Below are 24246 nucleotides of genomic sequence, written 5' to 3' on the forward strand. Positions count from 1 at the left end.
TATAAGACAGCTTGGTCAGCAAATGTCGCAGCAACAGCAGAAAATGGATACCAAGCTAGAGCAAATGTCACATCAAACTCAACAACCAGCACAACAGATGGATGCTAAGTTAGAGCAAATAGCTAATCAAATGGACATTAAAATGGATAATAAGCTGGAGCAACTAACACAATCCATAAATGTTAAGTTTGAGCAAATAACTAATCAAATGGACACTAAAATGCATAGTAAATTGGAACAAATAAACCAGCAAATACACTCCAAATTAGAGCAAACAGATAAGATGGAACAGATTTTACATCGATTTGCTGATGTGCAAAGTTCGGTAGAAGTTGTGGAAACCTTACTTAATGAGCATACTAATCAGATCCGGGAATTGCAAGAAGTAGTAAATGCGATCAAAGAGAAATTTAGTATTACAAATGATGATCGAGTTCCCGCTGTCAACATTGAACCCATACCCTATGAATCCCGCTGCTGCCTGACGAACAGACACCTCTGCTTCAGTTGATATAATTAATTTGGTAAAGCTGTCTTAAGACTATCTTCCTCAAACGGGTTTCTTGTTCACGAAATTGCTCTAGTACATCTGACAAGTGTTTTCGGTGCTGCAAATCTAACATGTGTGTGTGTTCTCTGTGCTCTGTATCCCCACCCCTCTTATCAATTAAACCAGCCTCTTGTTCTTACTCATAAATAACATTTGCAATTGCTGGGCCAGCCGCCATCCATTTCAGAACTGAAGAAGGTTTATCCAACATATCAGCAGCACCACCATCGGTTTTCACGATTTATTATTTTGCTCATGCAGATGATCACTGCGATATGTGAAAAAGCTCTCTCACTTTTTCTACTTCAAAAATGATTTCTCTGAAACTCGGAGTACATTTGGAGATGCCTAGTTGGTAATTCAAGAAGATTCTGAATGAATACTGGAATCCACCTGGCATAGTGAACATGGGCACAAGCAAAGAACCACGGACAAACCTGAAGGAGAGTGTCAAAGAATAGACTGAAATTTGCCAGCCGTACACTCTTCACAAGCTGAAGCAGCAAAATTTCAAGTTCTAGTGTTGTATTCCAAAACTCGAACTGTGGCAATTCGCCTACTCTCTTATTACGCCAATCATCAAATGCAATATCTTGATCACTAGAGGCTTCACAGTAACGACTATATACTTCTCGCTGAAGAATTGCTGATGACACTTGATGAGCGTATCTAGTTCTTTTAACAAGAGAGGCTTTCAGGAGAGATTCGTCCCTCCTTGATGTGGTGACATCAGTCTTGACTAATATCTGATTCCATTCCGATCCTTCTAACGAAGTCCCAATCATACTCATGATGACCATTTCAACAAGAAGCCCTCCCATCATTACCAAAATTTTGTCTTCTCCATATTTCTCTGGATATTTTCATTACACTTGTTTCATCAGGGCATACACTGGTTGATCACCTGTACTAAGTGGTGTCTAGTGAGAGTTAAGATGTGAAACCACTGATAAAACAATATCCATGGCATGGTTGGAGAATGAACGGCTTCCTCTAGTAAAGGTAACAGTGCGTGTTGGGATTTTGGCGCGTTGGTTCACATCCTTTGGTGTGGTTGGCTGCCTATGATATCGTCTCTCAGAGGATTCGGTTTCACTTGTAATTGCTGTGTACACAGAATCAAGCCAGTCTGTTGCTGCATTTATAGGATTCGAAGAAGCTGGGTAAATAGGGTTAACTGTTGACATATGTGGATCACATATGACAGTAGGAACTGCAGGAACTGTGCAGTATGAGTCTAAGTCTTTTCTTTATTTTCCCGTCCATCTTTTCTGCACTAATACTAGGGAATCTGTAGCATGGGAATTGTAGGTTAGAATGTAGCACGGAAAGACGCTGAATAATTGAAATGCTGATACCGTGGAAACTATCTGCTGCTGTTGAAAATGAAGGGTTGTGATCAACATTGTCTATAGTAGCAGTGGTGAAGACATCGTGAGGAGGTTTGGAGGACATACAACTTCATAATTTTTAAATAATTCACACAACTATTAGTTACTGTTGCAGAAACCTGCTGCACTCTGTCGTAGGAGGCACAAATTCCATGTTTAGAAAGCAAATCTATAATGTCACATTTTCTAGTTCTGACATGGAGCATAAGACCTATGTACAAAGGAAATGGTGTTTCTCGTTTGATAGGGTGATGCTGAGATTTTGTCAGATGGTGTCGTCTACGTTTAATGCTGTGCTGACTTTTGGCTGGACAGGACAGCACTACGGTTGGCACTGATGTGGCAGGAGTGAACTAGTAACTAAAGGAACTGTCAAATTTGAGAAACTTGTTAAACATATGACCACGAAGGATATTTGCAGCTCGAGCCAAACACATGTCATCACTCATAGAATTAAAAGAACAAGCATCATGAATGGCATCTCCAACATCACCTACAAGTTTTTTAAAGTGTTTGTAACTGAACATTTCTGAGATATTCTGATTTGTGGGTCCGTTGGTATTGAAATGCAAAAAATTTGAACTAAAACGGATGCAAAAAATAAAAATATTCAAATTTCTCCATGAAGATATTATTTTACAAATATGACTCTGGTATAATGATTTATAGTGCTTGTGGTTCCGGATTCAACGGTGCATGGATCAGGTATGTCGGATCAATAGTGTCTGCATTAGGCACATTTGAAATATTTGAAATTTCTGCACTTTTAGTGCTTTTACCTTATTTTTACGTCAAGCATGTTCTAAAAATTGAATATGTCAAGAAGTAATAAAGTCTAATAACCTATTTGGTCTTGTTAGAAAGATTATTTTACAAGCTATAATAAATGTAATGGGTATTTCTATTAATGTGAGCCGTTGTGTATTGAAATGCAAAAATATGAACTAAAATGGATCAAAAATGAAAATATTCAAATTTCTCCATTTCTCCATATTTTACAAGTATGACTCTCACATAATGATTTGTAGCGCTTGTGATTCCGGTTCCAACGGTGCATGAATGAAGTCCGTAGGATTAATGGTTCCTGAGTTATGACAATTTAAAGTTTCAGATGGTCTGCCTTGTTTGTGACGTCACTGCAGCCATGCGACGTCACTACCAACTTGTATCCCGGTGTTTTTCACACTTTCTGTAAGTGTACTTTCATCCTGAAAAATTTCCCGCTTGTAGCCAGTCACGAAATATTTTGGCACTATTCTACTGCACTAATCGAACTAAAAGAGCGCAATGATATCCTTCAAAGTTAGTGATCTGAGTTTTAAGTTGTTTCTATCTATTGCTGTTATTGTATGCAGTAGATGGATTCGTAGATTGATTAATATAAAAGTAAAATTGATTTCAATACATTACTTTAGATATGTAGTTTATTGTTATCTTCTGTTTTATAAATGACAAACAGGAAAAGAATTTTTCGTAATAATTTTGTTAATCATTTTCTAGTGCTACTTTCATATATTATTCCACCTACTGTACTTTCCCTAAGAACTTACGACGATCATTATCGAAATTAACTTTTTTCTTCGTAAAAGATATATGTTACGCTTAATGAAAAACGAGATGATGCAATAACGGCGATAACGGAGTTGGCCATTATGCAGAGAACCTAAAGAGAAGCATAAAAATGTCTACTTAATACAGCGGAATGTAAGATTTTCTAAAGTTATAAGCTGTCGAAAATAAAACTTAAACCTATATAGTTCGAGAACTATGGAACCAGGAGCATGCAGTCAGCGCTTCGTGCGTTTCCGCCACACTTCGTAATGACGTTTCTGAGCGAGTTAAGCAGCGCTTTCCTTTCCTCCCCGTGCATTGTTCAGTATGTTTTGCGTCTTACAATGCGTTGGCTTTGTAACGTAAATAATTGATTCTTTTTCGTAATTTTTATATTTCATTAAGTGATTTCTATATTTAAAAAAAAAAAAAAAAAAAAAAAAGTGTCTGATGTATTGAAAATTTAATTGCCTCTTTCAGCTGGTCTAGAATATTAGCATAATACTCTCTGGTAATAGAGGCGCCATTCGGTAGGTAGTCCACCATTATAATTCCATCTTTGTCCCAGGAAACGGACGCCAGGACTTTTTTGGCCGATTTCTGGATACGGGACTTTTTGGGGCGGGAGACACTATGGCGCCATTCCTTTGACTGTTCCTTGGTTTTGGGGCCATAAATATGGAGCCTGTCACTAATCTAGCCAAAAAGTCATTTGTCTTTTCAAAATGGACCAAGATGGCTTTGGGTGCTTCGACGTGTTCCTTCTTTTGATCCGTACTCAAAAGTTTCAGCACCCATTTTGCTGAAAGCTTGCGCATGTTTAAGACTGTGGTAATAATATAACAAACTCGCTCCCTGGAGATGCTCAGTATCTAGGTAACTAACTATCTGGAGATAGATATTCGATGGTCCTCAAGAAATCTGCCCATGGACAGCATCGCATGTTTGCTGGTCTGTTGAGGTTGACAGTCATTTGTTGCAGGGCTCATCTTCTACCGTGGAACGGCCAGTCTTAAAACGTGATATTCAGGTTTTTACACAGACGTATGAAGAACATTTCTCTCCCAGTGTTTGGCACATCTCTATATGAATTTCCTTTGTAGGTTATATGACATTTATGACTTTCCCATAAGAACTTTATAAGGGTCCTCAGCTCCAACGACTCCCTTATCTCATCATTTAGACCTAGAAGTACATTTGAGGGCTGTATAATACATTGTTAGAATGGTAGTACGTTTCTTGTACGTAGCTCACTACAAAAGGAACGTATTTGAATCGTTTATCATCTGCATAAGAAATTTTAAACTTAATGTAAACGAAGAAATTTGGATTACCGATGGAACTGCATAATCAAGAACTAAATAAAGGACTTATTAAGACCATAATTTAATTTGTTCATTTTATACATATGTATGTAGGATTTTATTTAAATCGTAAAATGTTACACATCACTATCTTCCAATAAAAGTGTTCTGCACTCAACAAGCACATGTAGTTATACTGTGAATCTTGTAAAGGAAAGACACGAGTACTATTTCAATAACTAGAAGAAATTTTGTACATAGCTGAACATACAGAATTGGATTATTCCAAGGAAATAGTGGACACCATGTAAAGTTAATGAGACGTGAAAATATCTTAAACAAGACAAATCTTCCAAAAACTACATTTTACACCTTAATGGATATAGTTCGAACTGTTGAACTGTTAACTGTTACATATTTCAGTGCTTCTTGAACACTTGGAATGTTTTGTTGTTACAAGGTTTAATTCTACATAATGTATCAATAATTTCTTCCAGTTTGCGGTAGTAGTGTACGCGACTATGGCCGAAATATAGAAATATGAAGTTTGGACAGGAATTCAAAATACCGGATGCAAAGTTTTTCTTTTTTTAATTTATTTATTTATTTCAAAGTTCGACCATATTTAATGGAAAAAACGTTCCTCACTTTGCATCCGGTGCTTTTGTATAGTGATTATTGAATAAGTAGCTCTGAAAATACGCTAATATTGAGCACAAATATTTAAAATAAGTAATCAGAAATCTTCAAAGCTTTCGAATACATAAATGAAGCAGAATTATTTTAACACATTAGTTATAATATATGTGATTTTCCCCCTTATATGACTTTCTTCTTACGTATTGTTTAATTAAATCCAACTCTCTTTTATCTGTACCTATCATAATAACGGCATCCTGTCAACTCTCGAGTCTATATTACAAAACAATCAACTATTTTGTGTAATTTTGTTAATGTCAATAAAATAAAATTATTCATACTGCAACAGTGATCTGTTTTCGCAAACCTTGTAGTGGACTCTTTTAATTTGATTGGTTTATGCGAGAACAAAATTGAACAATTCACCCACTAGAATAGAATTCGACGTGATATTTTCCACCATGTTTTGCCTCCTTTGTCAGTTTAATTTGTCATGCCTACATGAACACTTAGAGAATTAAAAACTTGATTTTGAGCTCTAGACATCTACAATCCACCAGATCCATTTTTTTTTTTTTCATAACGGAATACACGAGATAAATAATAATAGTAATAATACGTGCTTATTACTGTTTTAGTCTAAGATAGTGGACTCACTTTTCTGTTTTCTTTCAGTTCTGGCACAGATATCTATTTATCTATCAATAAAGTTTCTCGATGTCTATCGCCAACAAACATCGAAGATCAATATTTGTATATCACTTGCATAATACTTGTTATTAATAAGTGTTTAAACAACAACAATATTCCAATATTTTCATCTTCTCCAATAATTTTGTCTTAAATGTTTAACTGATGACAAGACCACTACAATTTTCACTTTCATTAACTGAAAGGAGTTTCATATATAAATTCTATTGTATTAATCATAAATAATTACCTACGTGCTCAGGATAAATTAGAGTTTAAATTGCATTCTTGCATAAGAACATTCATTCAGGAAGATATTACAATAATTAGTATTGCAAAATCTTTTATTTTGCTATTCTTCAACAAACGCTTTTATCAAAACTAAATCTTTGTGTAATTTTCTTCCTTTGGAGACACCCAATGTTTTATCAAAACCAATAATTATTTCTACTACACATACTATTTAGAATTATAAGACAGAAAATTAAAAACAAAACTTAAAGACAATTAATTACCTTGTACCGTCGAAAGAAACTATCATATTGGATCCACAATCCTTTAAAGCTTCTTTTATAGTTTTAACGTATAGTTCTCCTGGTTGATTCATTGGCATTCCTTGCAAGAAAACAGTATTACAGGGATCTCTACCAACTAACTGGCGAACAGCTTCTTGTTCATTAATTTGACCACCTTGAGCTCCTCTACCAAAGTAATTTGGATAGAAGGCACCAGCTATTACTACCTATACAAATGGAATGATTTGAGCAGTTGTAGAACTAGAATAAACTACAGCAAAAGCAGAAATAAGAATTCATAAATGAAGAAGTAGACAGGAAAAAACTCCCAGTTAAACAAAAAATACTTGCAAATTACCATCTTCTCAAATATTGGGACTGAGCTCCAATAACGTAACTCTCTCAGAACTTTTTTAAAAAAAATCTACATTTTCATCATATTTACCATAGCCTTTAAAATGAAAATACAAAGTGCTGAAATATGTTACTTGTTTTCAGGTTAGCTACATCTTCACGAATATTCATTACTTGATATTTTATATAAGGTCTTGAAAATTTTATTCACAACATAAAAGTACATCATAACGTAAATTTTTACTATTTTACTAATAAATAAAGAATCCGAATGAAATAAATGAGTTGTGAAATGAGATATAGTGAATTTGATAGAACATGTGAAGAACTAAATATCTGCAAAGTTATAATGGCTGAGTATTATGGAGTGGAAGAGTTGGAATATGACAGAAGAGCAAGGCTGTGTTATTTGAATGCTCAAAAGAACCGTAGGAATTACGGAACGTTTACATGATAGAGTACATTTGGTATTAAAGCTGACAATTCGCGTATCAGGACGATAAAATTGCTGAGAATCGCAATGACGAAAATTCGTTTCACGTGGTATACTTGTGGCGAAGAGCTATAATGAATTATATAATACTGTAGTAGAGACAAAAACTGTATTTCGTTTCACAATGTGAATACGGTAGACTTTGAAACTACGCACATTCAATCTTAAAACCGGTTGCAGGAGATATATAACTTTCGATTACAATAGAGGAATAAGATTAGAGATAACATGTTTTTCGGACGCTGAATACACAACAAAAAGTTCCCTATATATTATCGTTTTTGCTCTATATAGATCAACAATAAAGCCGGAAGTAGTATTCGGTTTTACTGGTTTCGCTTTTAGTGCCAAGATAAGAGTGAAAAAAATATATTCTTGGGACGATGAATCGAATACAGAAAACTGCTTTTCGCTATCTATTTCCATTTTTCCTGTATTGAGATTAACGTTAAAACCAGAAATTGTCTACTTTGACTACTTCCTATTAAAATTCGTCAAAAATGGGATGGATCTTTGAGACCTTGAATCGATCACAGAAAACCGATTCTCATATATATCTTTCAGTTTTATCTCAATAGGGATCAATACTGACTCTGGAAGCTGTAGTAATTTCTTTACCATTTCCGGTTTAATAGAGAAAGAGTGAAGATGGGATATTTTCTTGAAATACTCAATTAATTCTAGAAAACCGCCTGTCGCTATCTGTTACTGCGTTCGTTCTATGGTAATCAGTGTTGAAACCGTAAAAGGTTTATTTGTGCTACTTCCGGTTTTAGAAAAGCGTTAACGGAGGAAATGGGACCTATTCTTGGGATGGCGAATCAATTTCAGAAAACCGCCTCTTCATATACCTTACGGGTTTCTCTCTGTATGGAGATCGATATTGAAACCTTAATTATAGCTCTTTTCAAATGTCAAGTTAAATAGCTTTGAGAAAGTTTTCTGCTCCTTCAATAGAGCGAAGCTACGTAGTCAATTTGGGGCAGATGACAGTATATAGACACACGGAATTTCGCACTAGTATGATTTTTGTCAATACCTGTCGCAGTACCTAGAAATATCGCGTATCATTGGCTACTGCTCATGTAGGTTCTTATCTAAGAAAAGTATATTACTATGGTTTCAGCAGACAGACACGGGTGATGATATATTTCCTTGACGTGCTCAATCCATTCCAGAAAACAACTTGTCGTTATATATTGCCGCTTTTATTCTATAGCGATTAATCTTGAAACCAGATACGGTTGACTTCTATCACTTCCAGTTTGAATGGAGGCTTATCAGAGCGGATTATGTCTATTCTTCAGCCGCATAATAGATTCCAGAAATCACTTCTTTCTATATCTTACTCTCTCTTACTCTCTTACACTCACTCACTCACTCACTCACTCACTCTCTCTCTCTCTCTCTCTCTCTCTGTACACACATGTCCAAAAATATTGTCGCATGTCTATACATATGTTGTTGTAGGAATATAATTTGAGAACGAATTCGCCTGGTATTTCTTATAAATGTTAGTATCTGTATAATCGACAAAGACATATATGTGAAATTTCATGTCAAAAGAGCAGTAAATAAGAACAATAAGACGAAAATAAAACTTTCCTGTCTATTTAGCAATATTTTGTTTTACTCATGCTACTTTTCGTACTTATACTTCTTTTCCTATGAAATTTACCACAAATGTACATTTCCCGATTATACACATAGTATCAGTATTAAAAGTATTCTGTAAAATCATTATCAAATTATATTCTTACAAGAAGACAGATATAGATATGCGACAATCATTTTGGACATGAGTGTACATAAATTTTGAAACCGGAAACAGTAGTAAAATATTACAATTTCGAATTATAGTTAAGAAATACAGATTCTTTTTTTTGAGACACTGAATCGATTTCTGGAAACTATTTGTCAATGTCTAGTACAGCTTTTGTTTGATGCCAATCAATGATACCAGAAACGCTTAATTTCTACCATTTCTGTTTGAACAGGATATTAACGAAGTAAAAAGGAATCTATCTTGGGACGCTGAATCGATTAAAAAACTGGTTTTCGATATATCTTACAGGTTTTATTTTTTATGGATATCAATATTAAAACCGGAAATAATAGTAAATTTATAATGCTTTCGGTTTTAATACCATATGGATTAAAATTCTATATTCTTTCAAACATTGAATTGATTCCCGAAAAAACAACAACGTGTTCTGCAGCTCTTTTCAACTGAGAAGTTACATGAGTGGTAGCCAATGATACGAGATGTTTCCAAGTAGCTCATCTAGCATTGACAATAATCATAGTAGTACGAAAAGTCCGTGTGTCTATATACTGTCACCTGCCCCAAAATGATAACGACGCTTCACTGCTATTGGATTTAGCATAAAGTCTTCTCAAGGCCATGTAACTTGTCATTTGAAAAGAGCTTTGATTATTACTGTTATTACTGTGTTAGTTTTAAGGCGATCAATGTTGAGACTGCATAAGGTTGAGTTTTACCACTTAAGACTTCAATAGCGGATTAAACTACTTAAGACTTCAATAGCGGATTAAACTACTTAAGACTTCAATAGCAGATTAACGGATGGTGCCTATTCTTGAGACGCTGAATCTATTTTCGAAAACCACTTCTCTATATATTTCACCATTTTTTCACTAATCCCTGTCGACAAACGGAAGGACGGGTATAGCCGTTCTGTAAGACTTCCGATATTTGTGCATAACATAGTTTGGAAGTGTAAATATTGAAACTTACTAGCTTTTAATTCAAATATCCATCCAATTGCTTTACCATTTCAACATAAATTTTGTTAAGTCTACAATCATTATAATGCTTTTATTGTACCCTTCAATTATAACATTTAAGAGACGCCCATGCTTATATGGAGTTATTCTGTGCTCATCCGGTAACCTTTTGTATGTTATGAGGAGCTATTGTTCTTTTACTTTTTATACATTTTCATATTTCTCGATTGAGTAGCTTAGAGCTTCAGAAGAACCCGTGTCACGACGCGCTCACACGTTTCCTCATTTTAGTGTTTACAGGAATGTTTTCCTTTATCATAAAATGTTAGTCCATTATGGAGCATTGGATAATTCAATTACTTTCTAACAGAAGAATACCTAAGAAAAATGTATTTAAAAGTTTTGTTGATCATTTCGGTTTGAAAAAAGTTTCAGTTGCCTTTTTATCATAACTTAATCAACTCAGGTATCAGCAGATTTAGCTTTATATCATGAATACGAGTATTCTATAAATATTTCACGTTCTACTCTGTTCTATATTCTTAAGAGGAGACTAAGGTTACTCTGATCATTAATAACATGTAAACGAAAATAATAATAAATGATATCTATTAAGAATGCCAAATTTTTAAGTGACTTTATTAAAATTTAACACCACCAGGAACAACTTTTTGGTAGGGCATAGAGGGTAATTTTCACTCCTAGTTTTTACAAATATAGACCATTCAATAAATCGTATACTAATATATTATATAAAACATGAAATTCTTATGTCAATGAATGATCTTGCTCCACCTCTCCCCGCTAAAATCTAACATGATCTGAAATGACGCCCTTACTCACCACTGAAACATGGCATTCATAAAGTATATTACAACATGAAGCATTTGACATAAATTACAGTAACCGTAACACTTGGATTAAAAGCAATTGTAGCATGATTACAAGACATTCTTTACTGTTTTATTTCTGTAAGGTTAAATCTTGCGTCCAAATCATTTTGTATGGGGTATTATTTTAACAGTTGTGTTTATCTTTATGTGTAGGTATGTATTTAATGCAAGTTTTCATTTTTACTTTAAGTTCATGTACACACCAAATTCATAAACCTTTTAGAAAGTTGTAAGGAAAATAATACACTCGTGCCCCAAACTTAAAGTTACCTAAGAACCTCATATACTAGGTTTCATGAATGTCGGTTAGGTTGATTTTGAGTTGATTTTAGTTTAGCGTCCCTTTTAGCAGCGAGGCTATATGAGATGGGGACCTACAGATTAACGTGGAATCCGAACCACATGAGCTCCCGCCGGGAATCGAACCCGGGTCTCCCACGCCAAAGGCGCGTACGAATGTCGGTTAGGGTCAGCAATAGAATACAGAGGTAACACTATAGTCATTTTATTCATGGAGTGTCTGCACTAAAACAGTGTATCAAATACTGCCAGATTTAAGGAAACCGTATCTTATGTCGAACCTCATGTCCAGAATGCAAAAAGACTAGGACAGTAGAGCATTCACATGCAGGACTCAGTATAGAATATGCTCTCCTCGAAGAGAAACGCACTACTGACATCGACGTGGCATACTAGGAACGATTGGCAAGCAGTTCTTGTTGCAGGGCCTTCCACTCCTCCGTGAGGGTTTGTCGAAAGTCTAGAGGAGTACTTGGTGGAGGTATACGTTCGGCAACACGTCTCCCTAGAACATCCTAAGCATGCTCTATGGGATTGAACTTCAGGAAATACGCTGGCCATCAGATTTTATGAATATCCTCTTCCTCAAGGAGCGCGGCCACGGCAGCTGTACGATGCAGACAAACACTGACATTCATAAAATAAAAAATTGGACCGATAGCTCCACGAAACAAACTTAAATAACTGAGAATGACATCAATACAACATCTGGCCTCTGTTATAGTCTCTTCTTCTACGAACTGCAGCTCAATAAGTCCGTTCAATAACACAATTATATGTTTCGTGCCCTTACCTAGCTGAACACGAACTGGGAGACTGGTTGTCAGCTGAGAGAGGAAGTTTGGAATTTCACTATTAGCTGAGCCTAGGACTCTTTTCACCATCTTTTTACAAGTAGCATTAACAACGTTTCAGCTGTACTGTGTGATCTATTGGTCTTAACGGTAAGTTCGGATACCTTATAACTAGCTTTCTGTACTTTTTGCGAAACACGTACCGTAGGAGCAGTGACGACACCAGCTTTACTTTCTTGGAGGAAGGGGTGTGTGTGAATAGGCAGATACATTTTTGGAAACCCAGTTATATTTTTGTGTACCGAAAAACTGCTGTATGATAATACAGCATGCCGGGGGGGGGGGGGAGGTATCACAAGGACGGAAGGAGGACGTGATCAGAAGGCGCCCCTGGTCCCCTCTAGTGTCGTCACTGCGTAGCAGTCATAAACGTCTTCGTTTTTTTGTTCCAACAACCGAAGAATTCGCTTCGAGTTTCGAGTCGAGTCGAGTTTTAGCTCGACTCGTGCCCATCCCTAAATACGACAGAGAACGAAATACTGTATAAGCGTATGAAGCATAGTAACTGGAATAATAATGGACTCTAATAACAATAATAATAACTCAAAAAATAATTTCTTACGATGAGTAAAACTTTGCATGATAAAGATACAACAACAGAAAAAGGACAGTCGTTGGAAATACAAGGATTTCAATCTATAATCTCGGATTTATTACAATCGCTCCAGCCGTTTCCACTCCACACTATAAGGCGTCCGGTGTTAAACGTTGACAGTGTTTTTCTGTTTAGTCTGAATGATATACGAGTATACCATATATATCGTATATAATACTCATTGTCAAAGCTGCTTCAAGATAGATTCCCGGCGACGTCACCAGCAAACAGGTCAGGACTTTGGAAATACATTAGTAAGGCGAGGATGATAGCTCGCACTGTAATGTGTGTTCGATAACTCTTTTTATTTTCAATATAAAGTGGAAATCCCAAATAAATATCTTAGCTATATCACTGATTTAGATACAATGAAAACCAGCAGTAGGAATTTATTAATTATAAATCTCACGACCGCGTCTGAAAATTACATCATTGCTTAATTTGATGCATGATTATAAAAATAATGCTTAATGCTTATGAACTAAACCTTAAGAAAACAACAGAAACAGTAATGAAGATGATAAAATTATCGTCTTGAGTAACTAATAAGGACAGAATTCTGATTTGATAAACAAGGAGTGGGGAGAAGTTATACCCTTTATTTTTTAAAAAGGCACGGGCCACAGCACTACACTTTGTCGCTCCAATTTCCGAAACTGTGGTAGGCCACAGTTCCTATTGAAACTTGTATTGGGGAAATAGGAATAAAATAATCTTTCTTGGAAAACTTCGATTAAAGAAAATTCACCCTTCCTCCCAGAAAGTGTACAACCCCTTCAGATATTTCCATTAGACGTATGTCATACTGAATCTTAGAGCAATTAACAAAATAATTGCTTTTGCAATATTAACAAAATCCCCTGAGCCATTTTTTAAAAAAAAATCGTTAAAAGATCTCACCCCAAGAGTAAACTACATATTGTGGATCATTTTCAATCATGCGAGTTTAGCCATATTTTTAGGTTATTAATGAAACATTTATTTACGAAACTTGAACAAAATAGTCTGAGTCATTTGAGAAAATTGTCAGGAAAAAAACTAACAACCCAGAGTAAACTACCCCTTGTGGATTTTTCAGGAAAAATAAGTTATTCCGTGTTATTAGATTATTAATGAAACACTTATTTATGAAATTGCTTAAGTCGTTTTTTTAAAACTAAAAGTAGCCAAAAAAACAAGAATAAACTACCCCTAGTAGATTTTTCCCAGGGAAATGACTTTTACCACAATATAGGGTTGTTGAAGAAATATTTATGAATTATCAACAAAATCGCCTGGGACATTTTTGTGAAAATCGTCGATAAACAACTCACCACAACAATAAACTATCCCTCGTATACTTCTTCAGGTCAAATGACTTATGCCATATTGCCAGATTATTCATGAAATACTTATTTATGAAATACGAATAAAATCGATTGAGCAGTTTTTGAGAAAACCATTGATAAAAAGCTCAACCCCAAGAATAAACTACCTGTCGCAGATGTGTTATACCACAATATAGGGTTCTTAATTAAATATTAATTTATGAAACATTAAAAGAAATGTTGGAGCCATTTTTGAGAAAATCGTGTTTTTCGATATTTACTCTTCAGTAAACTACTCTAATTTGAAGAAAACTTAGCGAACGGACGGACGGACGTATATCGAAAAATCACATTTTCGATATGTAGGGTTCACAAAAGATGTAAATCCGTTGAGTTCTCGATTTTTTTTTTTCCATGATCGCCATACTTTCTCTCCGTCGTTCGAAAGTAAAAAGTACAAAATGACCATCTGACATTGTTTTAGAAACGAATCGAAAACTGAGGAAAGAAAAGTAATGAAATGGACATAGAGGGAATTGGAAAAGAGAAAGAATTGCAAAGGACTGGAAGATACCTAGGTATAACCGATAATTATAATGAGGATGATGTCATAGAGTAGAACCTAGACATGTAATAGGTAAATTGCGGTGAAACCGGGAGGATGCTAGTTAAAAGGAAAACTTCATATTAAAAATGGAAAGTTGACATAAGTTTTCATGTAGAAGAGATTTTCTTTTTTAAAAAAAGAAGTTAATTTAGGTGCTTGTATAACGATAAACGTCCTAACATTACAACCCACGGAGATTTACGGCAAGACAGAGGGCTTTTATAATGACATTTCATCAGCACTACGGTTCGAATCGCAATTATTCTTGATTACCAATGGTTTACGACGCTCATTGATCGATTGGTTGCAGTTAAATCTCCCTTTTTAGCACCTAGGCTATATGACAAGTGACACACTGATGTAATATCCAAAACGCATTGCTCGGGTTTGAAGCAACTACCGCCACTAAAACTTGGAACCAATGATAACAACTTATGAAGTACTTCCATATTGTAGGATTTTTTTAACATTCGTTCTTAGAAAAAGGATAAAGTAAGTTTTCGTCGAAATTGGCAGCGTAGGTTTACGTGTGATTTTTACACCTTATCGACGCCAACAATTATTTTATAGACCGAAAATAGCCTAGTAAATCTTCAATCTGAAATCAGCGTAATTGTAATTTTATGCTACCAGAAAGCACATACTAGAGTGGAAATGTCTTTTAAAAACTGCTGTGGGCTCCCAACAAACGGAAATTGTGCTCTGCCATTGAAAAAAAAAAAAAAAAAAATACTGGGAAATGAGGATTTTTCTTTTTATTTCCTTTTCTTGTTATTTTCATATTATTTTTTGTCGTTACATCCAGTAGATGATGATGGCACAAAGAAGTGGCAGAAATAATAAGTCTTGAAAACAAAATATGTTTGTTTTTCTCAACATATTAAATTCCTTCTTCCAAGGAAAATCGTTCTTTAAAACTATTTGATAAACGTAGAAAATCGATATTTGCGGATAATTAATTATATATCACAGAAAATAACATTTAGTACTTCTGTTTTTCTTACTTTGCAAGTTTTGTGAATTTATAATTAGCATAATATGGGAAATTCAAGAGCAAAATGGGAATTTCTACATCACAAGATGGGATTTTATAACGTTTGAACTTAGCATAACTGACTTGAACCCATAATCACAAACAATCTGTCACGAAGGACATACAATGGCGGTAATGGGGGTTATGTGCAATTATTGATAATGTGTGCGGGACCACGTATACCAAAGGTGCATTCACAGTCTCATTGTTAAGTCTTGTACTTCGAGGTCATATATACAAGGAATTTTCAAATGAAAATGCACGAAACGTCGTAGAAACCAAACGTCGTATGTTGAAATAAGAATATGTCACTTTGGAATAAAGTACTGCGACATCTAAGAAGAGAATTTAGTGTCCGACCTGGTTGTGCCCATGCGTGGGTGCCTCTCACATGATGCACGGGAAAATCAGGCAATTATGTGTTCCGTCCAAGTCGAATTGAATCGGCAGTGCGTGTCAGGAAATAATGGCGTTCACAATGAAAAATTCGACGATTGAGGAGCAGCGAGGTATTATCCGATTTCTGACTGGGGAAGGAGTTTGATCGGTCGATATTCATCGCCGGACGGTGGCTGTATACGGGAGAGACTGTGTGTCCGACAAGTCAGTGAGAAAGTGGAGTGATTCTGCTCTACGATTACGCTTGTCCACACGTCTCGCAGGTCACACAAAGTGTACTGAACAAGTTGAAGTGGGAGCAGCTTGAGCATCCGCCCTACAGTTTGGACATATCTCACTGCGATTTCCATCTGTTTGGTCCGCTAAAAAGACATCTCAAAGGCAAGTGCTTGAACTTGGACGAGAACTGAAAGACACAGTGGAGGACTGGCTGCTATCATAGTCACAGGATTTCTGGGAACAGGGAATCCTTCGGCTCATAATACATGCGATAGTTGTGCTCAGGCGTCTGGTAATTACTTTTAAACAAAGACTTCGATTATACCCTCAGTGTCATCTTTCACCTTTCCATTTGAACACCCCTCGTATATCTGACTTTAATATAATAAAATCAATACATTCTTTGTATCGGGTCTAGTTAGAGAGAACGATGAGAAGCAAAACTTGGTTGCCATAATGGTTATTTGTTCCGTTTGTTGATAAGAACTGCTTCTTAACTGTTATATAATGATCCAACTTTTTTTATATATCGCCAATTTTTTAATTCGATAAATTTGTGTTCTTCTATCGCAAGCATGCATACTGTTAAGTAAACCCACAGTGCTAATAATATTATCAAGCAAGCAGGTGGTAGCAACGATTCTACAGATCCCTGGAGGAGGGGTGAACCTCGAAAGTGGTTTGCACAGGGCTTGGGTGTTATTCCAGTAATGGGAAAACTTATTTAGGAAGGAGACAAAAGAAAAAATAAACACACTTTGGTGGGACAATATTTAAAGAAAAACAACAATTAGGTGGCCTATACATTTTGTTAAAAAAAAATAACTTCTTGTAATACTAAGCCCTATGATTGAAAGACTATAAAGTGGAAGTGGTAAATGAAATTTGTACAGCATTTCTACAAGTTTCTCACTATAATGATTACAGTGGGATTCACGGATTTTCAGAAGTGAAGTTAAATTCTGTAGATCAGGACTCATATTATGGACTTGATAGAATGCTTCAGCCGGTGGCATCTGGCCCGTGGGCCGTAGTTTGCCCATCACTGTTCTAGTCTACAGATGGAGAAGACAAAACCAGTTCCGTCACCACTGTGCCAATTTGCTGCATAATTAATATCAGCGCCAGACCTTAGTGATGCACTGGAAACTTTTGTTTACTTTGTAAGGTGTTGGCATGTCTGTACTCCTATTGTTTGCGCTCTTCGTAAATACAATGTTTTCTCCCTTTAACTGCAGTGACCATAACGACTCGCGAAGTCTGGGCTCTACACCAATCACAGACATGTTTTGCTTTACCTCTGATACATCGAAAGATTTCGGTATACGATTCGTGGAGCCGTCTTTCGAACGCACGCTTGAGAAAACGTCAAACACCAAAAGTTCACCAAAAATATTGCCAAATTTTGAAGACGTGTTGAATGATTTGGTTTCGCAAAAATACATCCTAAATAAATCTAACCACATGTATATTTTTAATTCTAATTTAAAAGTAGAAAACAATGCATATTTATCCAAACTGGATTCAAAACATTCTTCATGAACATAGTCAAAGTGGTTGTCAGCCTCCTCGGATATGTCTCCTTCCGTCTTATTGTGTGTTATAGAAGAAAAATCTCGTCCAGTTCTTTACCAGGAGGTAATGTGCCTAAGATCGATGACACATTCCCGCGCTGGATGGCGATGCTGATACGTTGGAAAAGGAATGCAGTAGCTCGGGGGTCACCAGTTTTGATTGCTATTCGATGACCAACTTCATTAATTAAATTAAATCCTTCGTGACCCCAAGACCCACTGGTTTCTATTGCTACTGTTACAAACCAATATTTGTCCAATAGGTTTGAGTATTTTAGTCTTTTGTCTGATTCTCTGTGAGCGGCGACGAGACCTGCCTGAATTGAAGAATGGGGTAAGTTGGAAGGAGCAAACGTATCGGAACATGTGAAATCCCAGACTAGTGCTTTTCCATTTTTCCACGGTACCAAGGTCATGCCATCAGGCCTTTTACCATCAGAGCGGCAACAACCATTTGTATCCTTGTGAGATATTTTCCGTACAGCGCGGGAGACGACAATGGCAAAATTTCATGGATAGGAGTTGTCAACCGACCCCCCTTTTACGTTCTATAGGGTGGAAAATCGGTATATTTAGGTGAATTAGACAATGTAGGCAGTGTTGAATGATATTACGAGGAGTACTCAATAATTCCTAATATAGAAGATTTCCATTTTCCCCACATAGTCCACTCTCACTATAATGCACTTCTACCAACAATGTTCTAGAGCATGAATACCAGTTTTAAAAAAATCGACGGCTGTGCTGGAAGCCATTCTTCGACAACCTGCATAACATGCTCATCGTTGGCAAGCTTTTTTTCCTCGCGGGAACAGGTGAAAGTCACTTGGGGCAAGATCTGGAGAGTAGGGACCCGGCATCGGCAATAGCGGTGGAGGTAAGGTGATTTTAGTGAGTAGAAGCATGGTCCTGCAGCAGCAGCACTTTCATGTGTAGCATCCCTTTGCGTTTCTCCTTGATTGCCTTCCTAACTTTTGGAATCAATTGTGAATAATAGTCACTTGTAATTGTCGTTGGACCCTGGAGATAATCAATGAACGGTATGCCCTTACTATACCCCCTCCCAGAAAAAAAAAAAAAAGTGTTGCCATAATCTTGCCAGCTTATTGCATTATCTTGAATTTCTTCAGGGGTGAAGATCATGATGCAACACTGCATGCGATGTTGATTGGACTCTGGACCGCAATGATGTACCCAGGTTCCACACAGCCATAAGAATGCATAGCCATATCAATTTAATGCACTCTCTCCACTGTTCGGATTGTTGCGCACTCGTGCTACGTGAAAGGAATTTTAAAGTTTACAAGAGAAGAAGAATCTTTGTTTTAATAGAACGTCACTTCAGTTTTCGTATTGCAAGATAACACATTAAGAGCCTGGTTTAAGATAGATTAACTGTGAAGAGAATAGAAATATTTTCATTTTTCTAATGCTTTTCCGTAGTACGTAAGGTGTTAGTCAGGGCTGGATTAAGTTATCTGGAGGACCGAGGCTAGAAAAAATATGTGGCCCCTGCTGACTTCACCTAATAAATTTCTGTCAAAGTACAGTAGGAAATTTAAGGGAATATGTTTAATATTTTTGGTCATATTTTATGATGATAATTATATCTTCAATGATTCTTTTTAGAAAGCCAGTTGAGATTTTGATCAGACTGGAGGCCCCTATTCACCTGGAGGCCCGGGGCTATAGCCCCCCTAAGCCCCTCCTTTAATCCAGTCCTGGTGTTAGTGCATGTGCATTCGTGTGCATTGCTTAAGTAATACTAGTACGTTCTCTGGTTTAAAATTAGACAGGTTGAAAAATTTCCGATTTTCAGAAAAATATCGTCCATTTAGGTTCATTCCGAGTTACCGAAATTAAATACACTTACCAACTGGTCAATATTTGCTCTCATTTCATTCTTTCTTCTTCGATTTTGTAAGATTATTACATCAAAATTGTCGAACAGTGGACATTCTTTTAGAAAATAGCTGACTTTTTACTAAAAAGCTGGATGATGTTGAATTTGCATTGGTTCCTGGATCAGAATTGTACTTGCCCCAGCCAGCATTTTTTGACAGAAATAATACATTATGTTGTTGCAACAAGTATTTGTAAAATTCTTCATAATTCATGTGCATGAAACTACGTACATTTTAGTTCAATGACAGATCCCGTAACTGATTGTATTAATGAGCCTTTTTTTTCACTAAGCATTGATTGAAGAAAACACTCTTTACTCGCTGCATTACCATACTGCTAAAATCGCAAAATAAAGTTGATAAGTTGATAAAGTTCACTGGAGATTTCAACGCTATTGTTAATTCTGAAAAATGCCCATCACTACTCTTCAGCAAGAGTTAAATTTTCATTCTACACTAAGAACTCATATAAGATAAGGACATATAATGAATGAGTTATTAGGCCTAGGCTATATGCTTAACTACTTACATAACGCAAACGGTTTAAAAACTTCTATTATTTATAGTTTCGTCTTCAACAGATTATCTTCTGAAAGATCAAGAGGAGTTATACAGTACAAATTTAACCAAACTCATCGAACTGAATCTAGCTTGGCATGGTTATAAATCTTTACAAAGTTGTACTCAAATGGATTACTATGATGTGCAGGCTTTTAGTTCTCGAGTTAGATTAGATTAAATTTGAAGTTTGGACTTCGACACATTTTCGAGAATCAATTTTAATAAAGATTTGATTAAAAACCAATGAAGGACAGCTTTCTAACCAATTCAGAAACGTACTAGTTTTTAAAGCAAAATATTGAACAAATAGAAATGATTAAATGCCAGACTATTCAAAAATAATTCAAATGACGTCGAAACATATCGAAAAATCACAAGATGCCCGACAAGCCCGGCAAACGCCGAAAGGATGACAACCCTAATTTCACTGAAATTACGTGTGAAGAAATATAAATGTTCTCTTTCGGTATGTTACCTATACTTTTCACTTACCAGTATTGATATGATTCGAAAGCTGGAAAGAGATGGGTAACTACTTATCTATTAACACTCTGGAATCAAAAGAACTATATCTCCAATTTACATTCAATTCCCGATCTCGGATACAAATTAAAAAACCGATTTAGATTGTGATTCTAATCCGACCACTTACACCTCACAATTTGGCAATTTTCCAAGAGAAACGCTGCACACACACGCTTTCCTTATTGTTATATAGAATGCATATGCACGTTCGGCGCAAGACGCGGGTTTGATTCCCAGCCGAGCTCATGTGTTTCGATTTCCACGTTAATCAGTAGGTCTACGTCTCATATAGTCTCTTTGGTGAAAGGGACTCTAAACTGAAATCAACAACATTCCTGGTGGGACATGACGATAAGGCGGAAGTTCGTGTCAAATAATTCAGTGCTCAAAAGGCATGTTAAAATCCGAACCAACCAAACAATCAAGCTGCAGAGGCACATGAGATGTCCATGTACGTTCCGCACGACAAAAGATTACGTTAAAGAACCTTTTTTTTTCTATGGCACGGGAGCAACAATGAAACATTGAGAAAAGCGTTACATTATCAAAGATTATATAAAATGCATATTTTATAAATGTTAATCTAAAAAGTTAACTTCAGAGACAGACTAAACTTTTATGGATAAAATGTTTATCTCACAAGGAGATTTACGGAAGTATCACTCACCGATTTGAATAAAACTTTGTAGACTTGTAGAACATCGAAAAATAATCGACACGTGTTTTTTTTATATTTTATTATTATTATTATTATTATTATTTCGGCAATGGTGCGGGTTTAAGGGTAGAAACAACCCTTTGAACGTAAGGGGTGGTCTTGAAGCATAGACAGAAAACAATCATTTAATGTACAAGAAAACATACTGCCAGGGGGGGGGGGGGTTAGGACAGCTGATTCAGAATCTGACATCAATATTAGAAAATTCAAAATGGCGGATCTAATATGGTGATTACAATTACAAAAGTCTTCTGGTCTGAAATGGTCTGCAGTTAGCCGAAAACAATTATATTTGGCAGGGGTTACCGCGGGAAGGTTGCAGAACGATCTGAAACATCTTTCTGTACTTATTTTAACGAGATGCTTGATTAAAATTGAGTCTCTACACCTGTTACGGTGCGGGATGCTTGTTTATAGTGAGTCCCCTCGCATGTCAGTATGTCAAAGTTTCATATATCTTCAATTGTTATAATTATGCATTTATTAAGAAAACGTTTTACAGTAATGATGTTCCGTAAAAAGATGTGTGGAGCATAAACATAGTTTACACAACGCACACCTTATTACAGCAATAACTGCGCACAAATTGCAAAATGCTGCACAATCTTTGAAATAAAATGTTATGGGATTATCAAACGCAGGTGGTTTTTATTCCAAATAACCGGTTTTGTACAACATATACCTAATAATATTTGCAAATGTGGGAGAAGAAAACTGATTATGAATCAGTGATTGGACCTTAATTATATTATTACTGATATGTAAATTTATGTTATGGAGAATGACAATGTCAGAAAAATGTCGCAAGAAGTTTTTCCAGGGCTTAAAGAAGAATACATCAAGGTGCTGAATCCACTTGTTCCTGCAGGAATGGTTTCTATTTTGAGATACTCTTTTGATTTTTAACTCAGGACTTAAATATACTATAAATCATTTAAATAAGCACCCCGAATAATAAGAGGTGAGGAGACTCACTTTAAATAAGCACCCCGAATAGTGAGAGGTGCAGAGACTCAACTTTAATCAAACATACCATTAAAATAAGTACAGAAAGGGGTTTCAAATCGGTCTGCAATCTTCTCGCAGTAACTCCTGCCTGCCTGCCAACGATTGTTCTTGGCTAACTGCAACCAGACCAGAAGACTTTTGTAATTGTAATCACCATATTGGATCCGCCATTTTAAATTTTCTAATTTTGACGTCAGATTCTGAATCATCGGTCTCTTCCCCCCCCCCCTCCAACAGTATGTTTTCTTATACATTAAATGATTGTTTACTGCCTATGCTTCAAGACCTTACCTAACGTTCTAAAGGTTGTTTCTACCCTTAAACCCGCACCATTGCCAAAATAAATAAATAAATAAAAAAATGCATGTCGATTATTTTTCGATGTTCTACAAATCTGCAAAATTCCATTCAAATCGGTGAGTTACACTTCCGTAAGTTTCCTTGTTAGAGACACATTCAGTAATGTAAGAGTGATGGCCACAAGACTTATCTTACACAGTGATCAGGATTATAACAAGAACATTTTCTAATTCTAGAATTTGCATACAAACTGTGGAAACAAACTTGTAACAGTCATTTTCTAATGTGTAATTTTTGTACTGAGTGCTCATGTTTCAATATAATTAAGTTGTTCCTTAAAGTATTAAATGTGGCATACATTTAAATTCATATATTAGATCTGGACAGTACAAGAGCCAGATCAAAAGTCCGGTTCATCTATCCGAAACACAATTTCAAATGCCCCAAATTGAACGTCTAAGTACTTGGTAAGAAAATACATAAAATAGCTACGCGTTAAAATTCTCAGCACGTCCTATTTATGTTTCTGTGTTAACATTTTTCCTTCGAAACAGTTGAGATCTTATGCTTTTCCTTTCTATCGACGAATGTGATATAAAAGGAGTCTCACTGTCGTGAGAATGTTTCTACGTCATCGTCACGCAGAAGGTAGAGGAACTGTTTGAATGGCGGGAGAGTAAATCGAAAAGGTGGATACATCCTTATGAGTGTTTATTAGCAAATGCAGCGAGCAGTTGTGGTCATCGCAAACCTCGAACTCTCGTTTAGGAACGAGTTGTTTCTTTCCCGGTTGAACTTGTTTTTAATACCCCTTTCTACTCCGATAAAGCTAAGTGGAGACTGCTGAATTTATCTTTAAATCCCAAATGGGAATCTTGTCTGCATATGTTGATAGAATTTAGTTATGCAGCACACTTAAATAAAAGTGCTGCATAACTAAAATCTACCAACATAATCAGGCAAGATTCCCATTTGGGATTTAATGTACCATGGTTACGCACCAAGGGACCCTGGGAGAAAAAACCCGCACACAGTTGTCCATCATAAAGCGCATTTGACGCGAACTGGGTCCAACCATGAACTCCATGTACAGAAGTGAGCCTCTATATGAGTAACTGCGGTCAATGGGCATGATTTGACGCCGTGCTAAAGAAAAACCCATTTCAAACAAGCAACAAAGAAGCTACATTTCAAAGTTATCTGCTATTATCATT

The 24246-nt window shown here is 36.0% G+C and overlaps 1 protein-coding gene across 2 annotated transcripts in view; it reads right to left on the reverse strand.

The window, feature by feature from the left end:
* The window catches only part of spn-E (tudor domain containing 9 protein spindle E), a 383336-nt gene that overhangs the window by 139528 nt on the left and 219562 nt on the right, over nucleotides 1-24246 (reverse strand). For both annotated transcript variants that reach the window (XM_081731120.1, XM_081731119.1), the window contains exon 14: nucleotides 6641-6867. In XM_081731120.1, the coding sequence (XP_081587246.1) occupies nucleotides 6641-6867 (227 nt within the window). The remainder of the gene's footprint in view (nucleotides 1-6640; nucleotides 6868-24246) is intronic.

The sequence above is a fragment of the Thermobia domestica genome, chromosome 11, assembly GCF_964235325.1.
Source record: "Thermobia domestica chromosome 11, izTheDome1.hap1.1, whole genome shotgun sequence".
NCBI classification, from domain to species: domain Eukaryota; kingdom Metazoa; phylum Arthropoda; class Insecta; order Zygentoma; family Lepismatidae; genus Thermobia; species Thermobia domestica.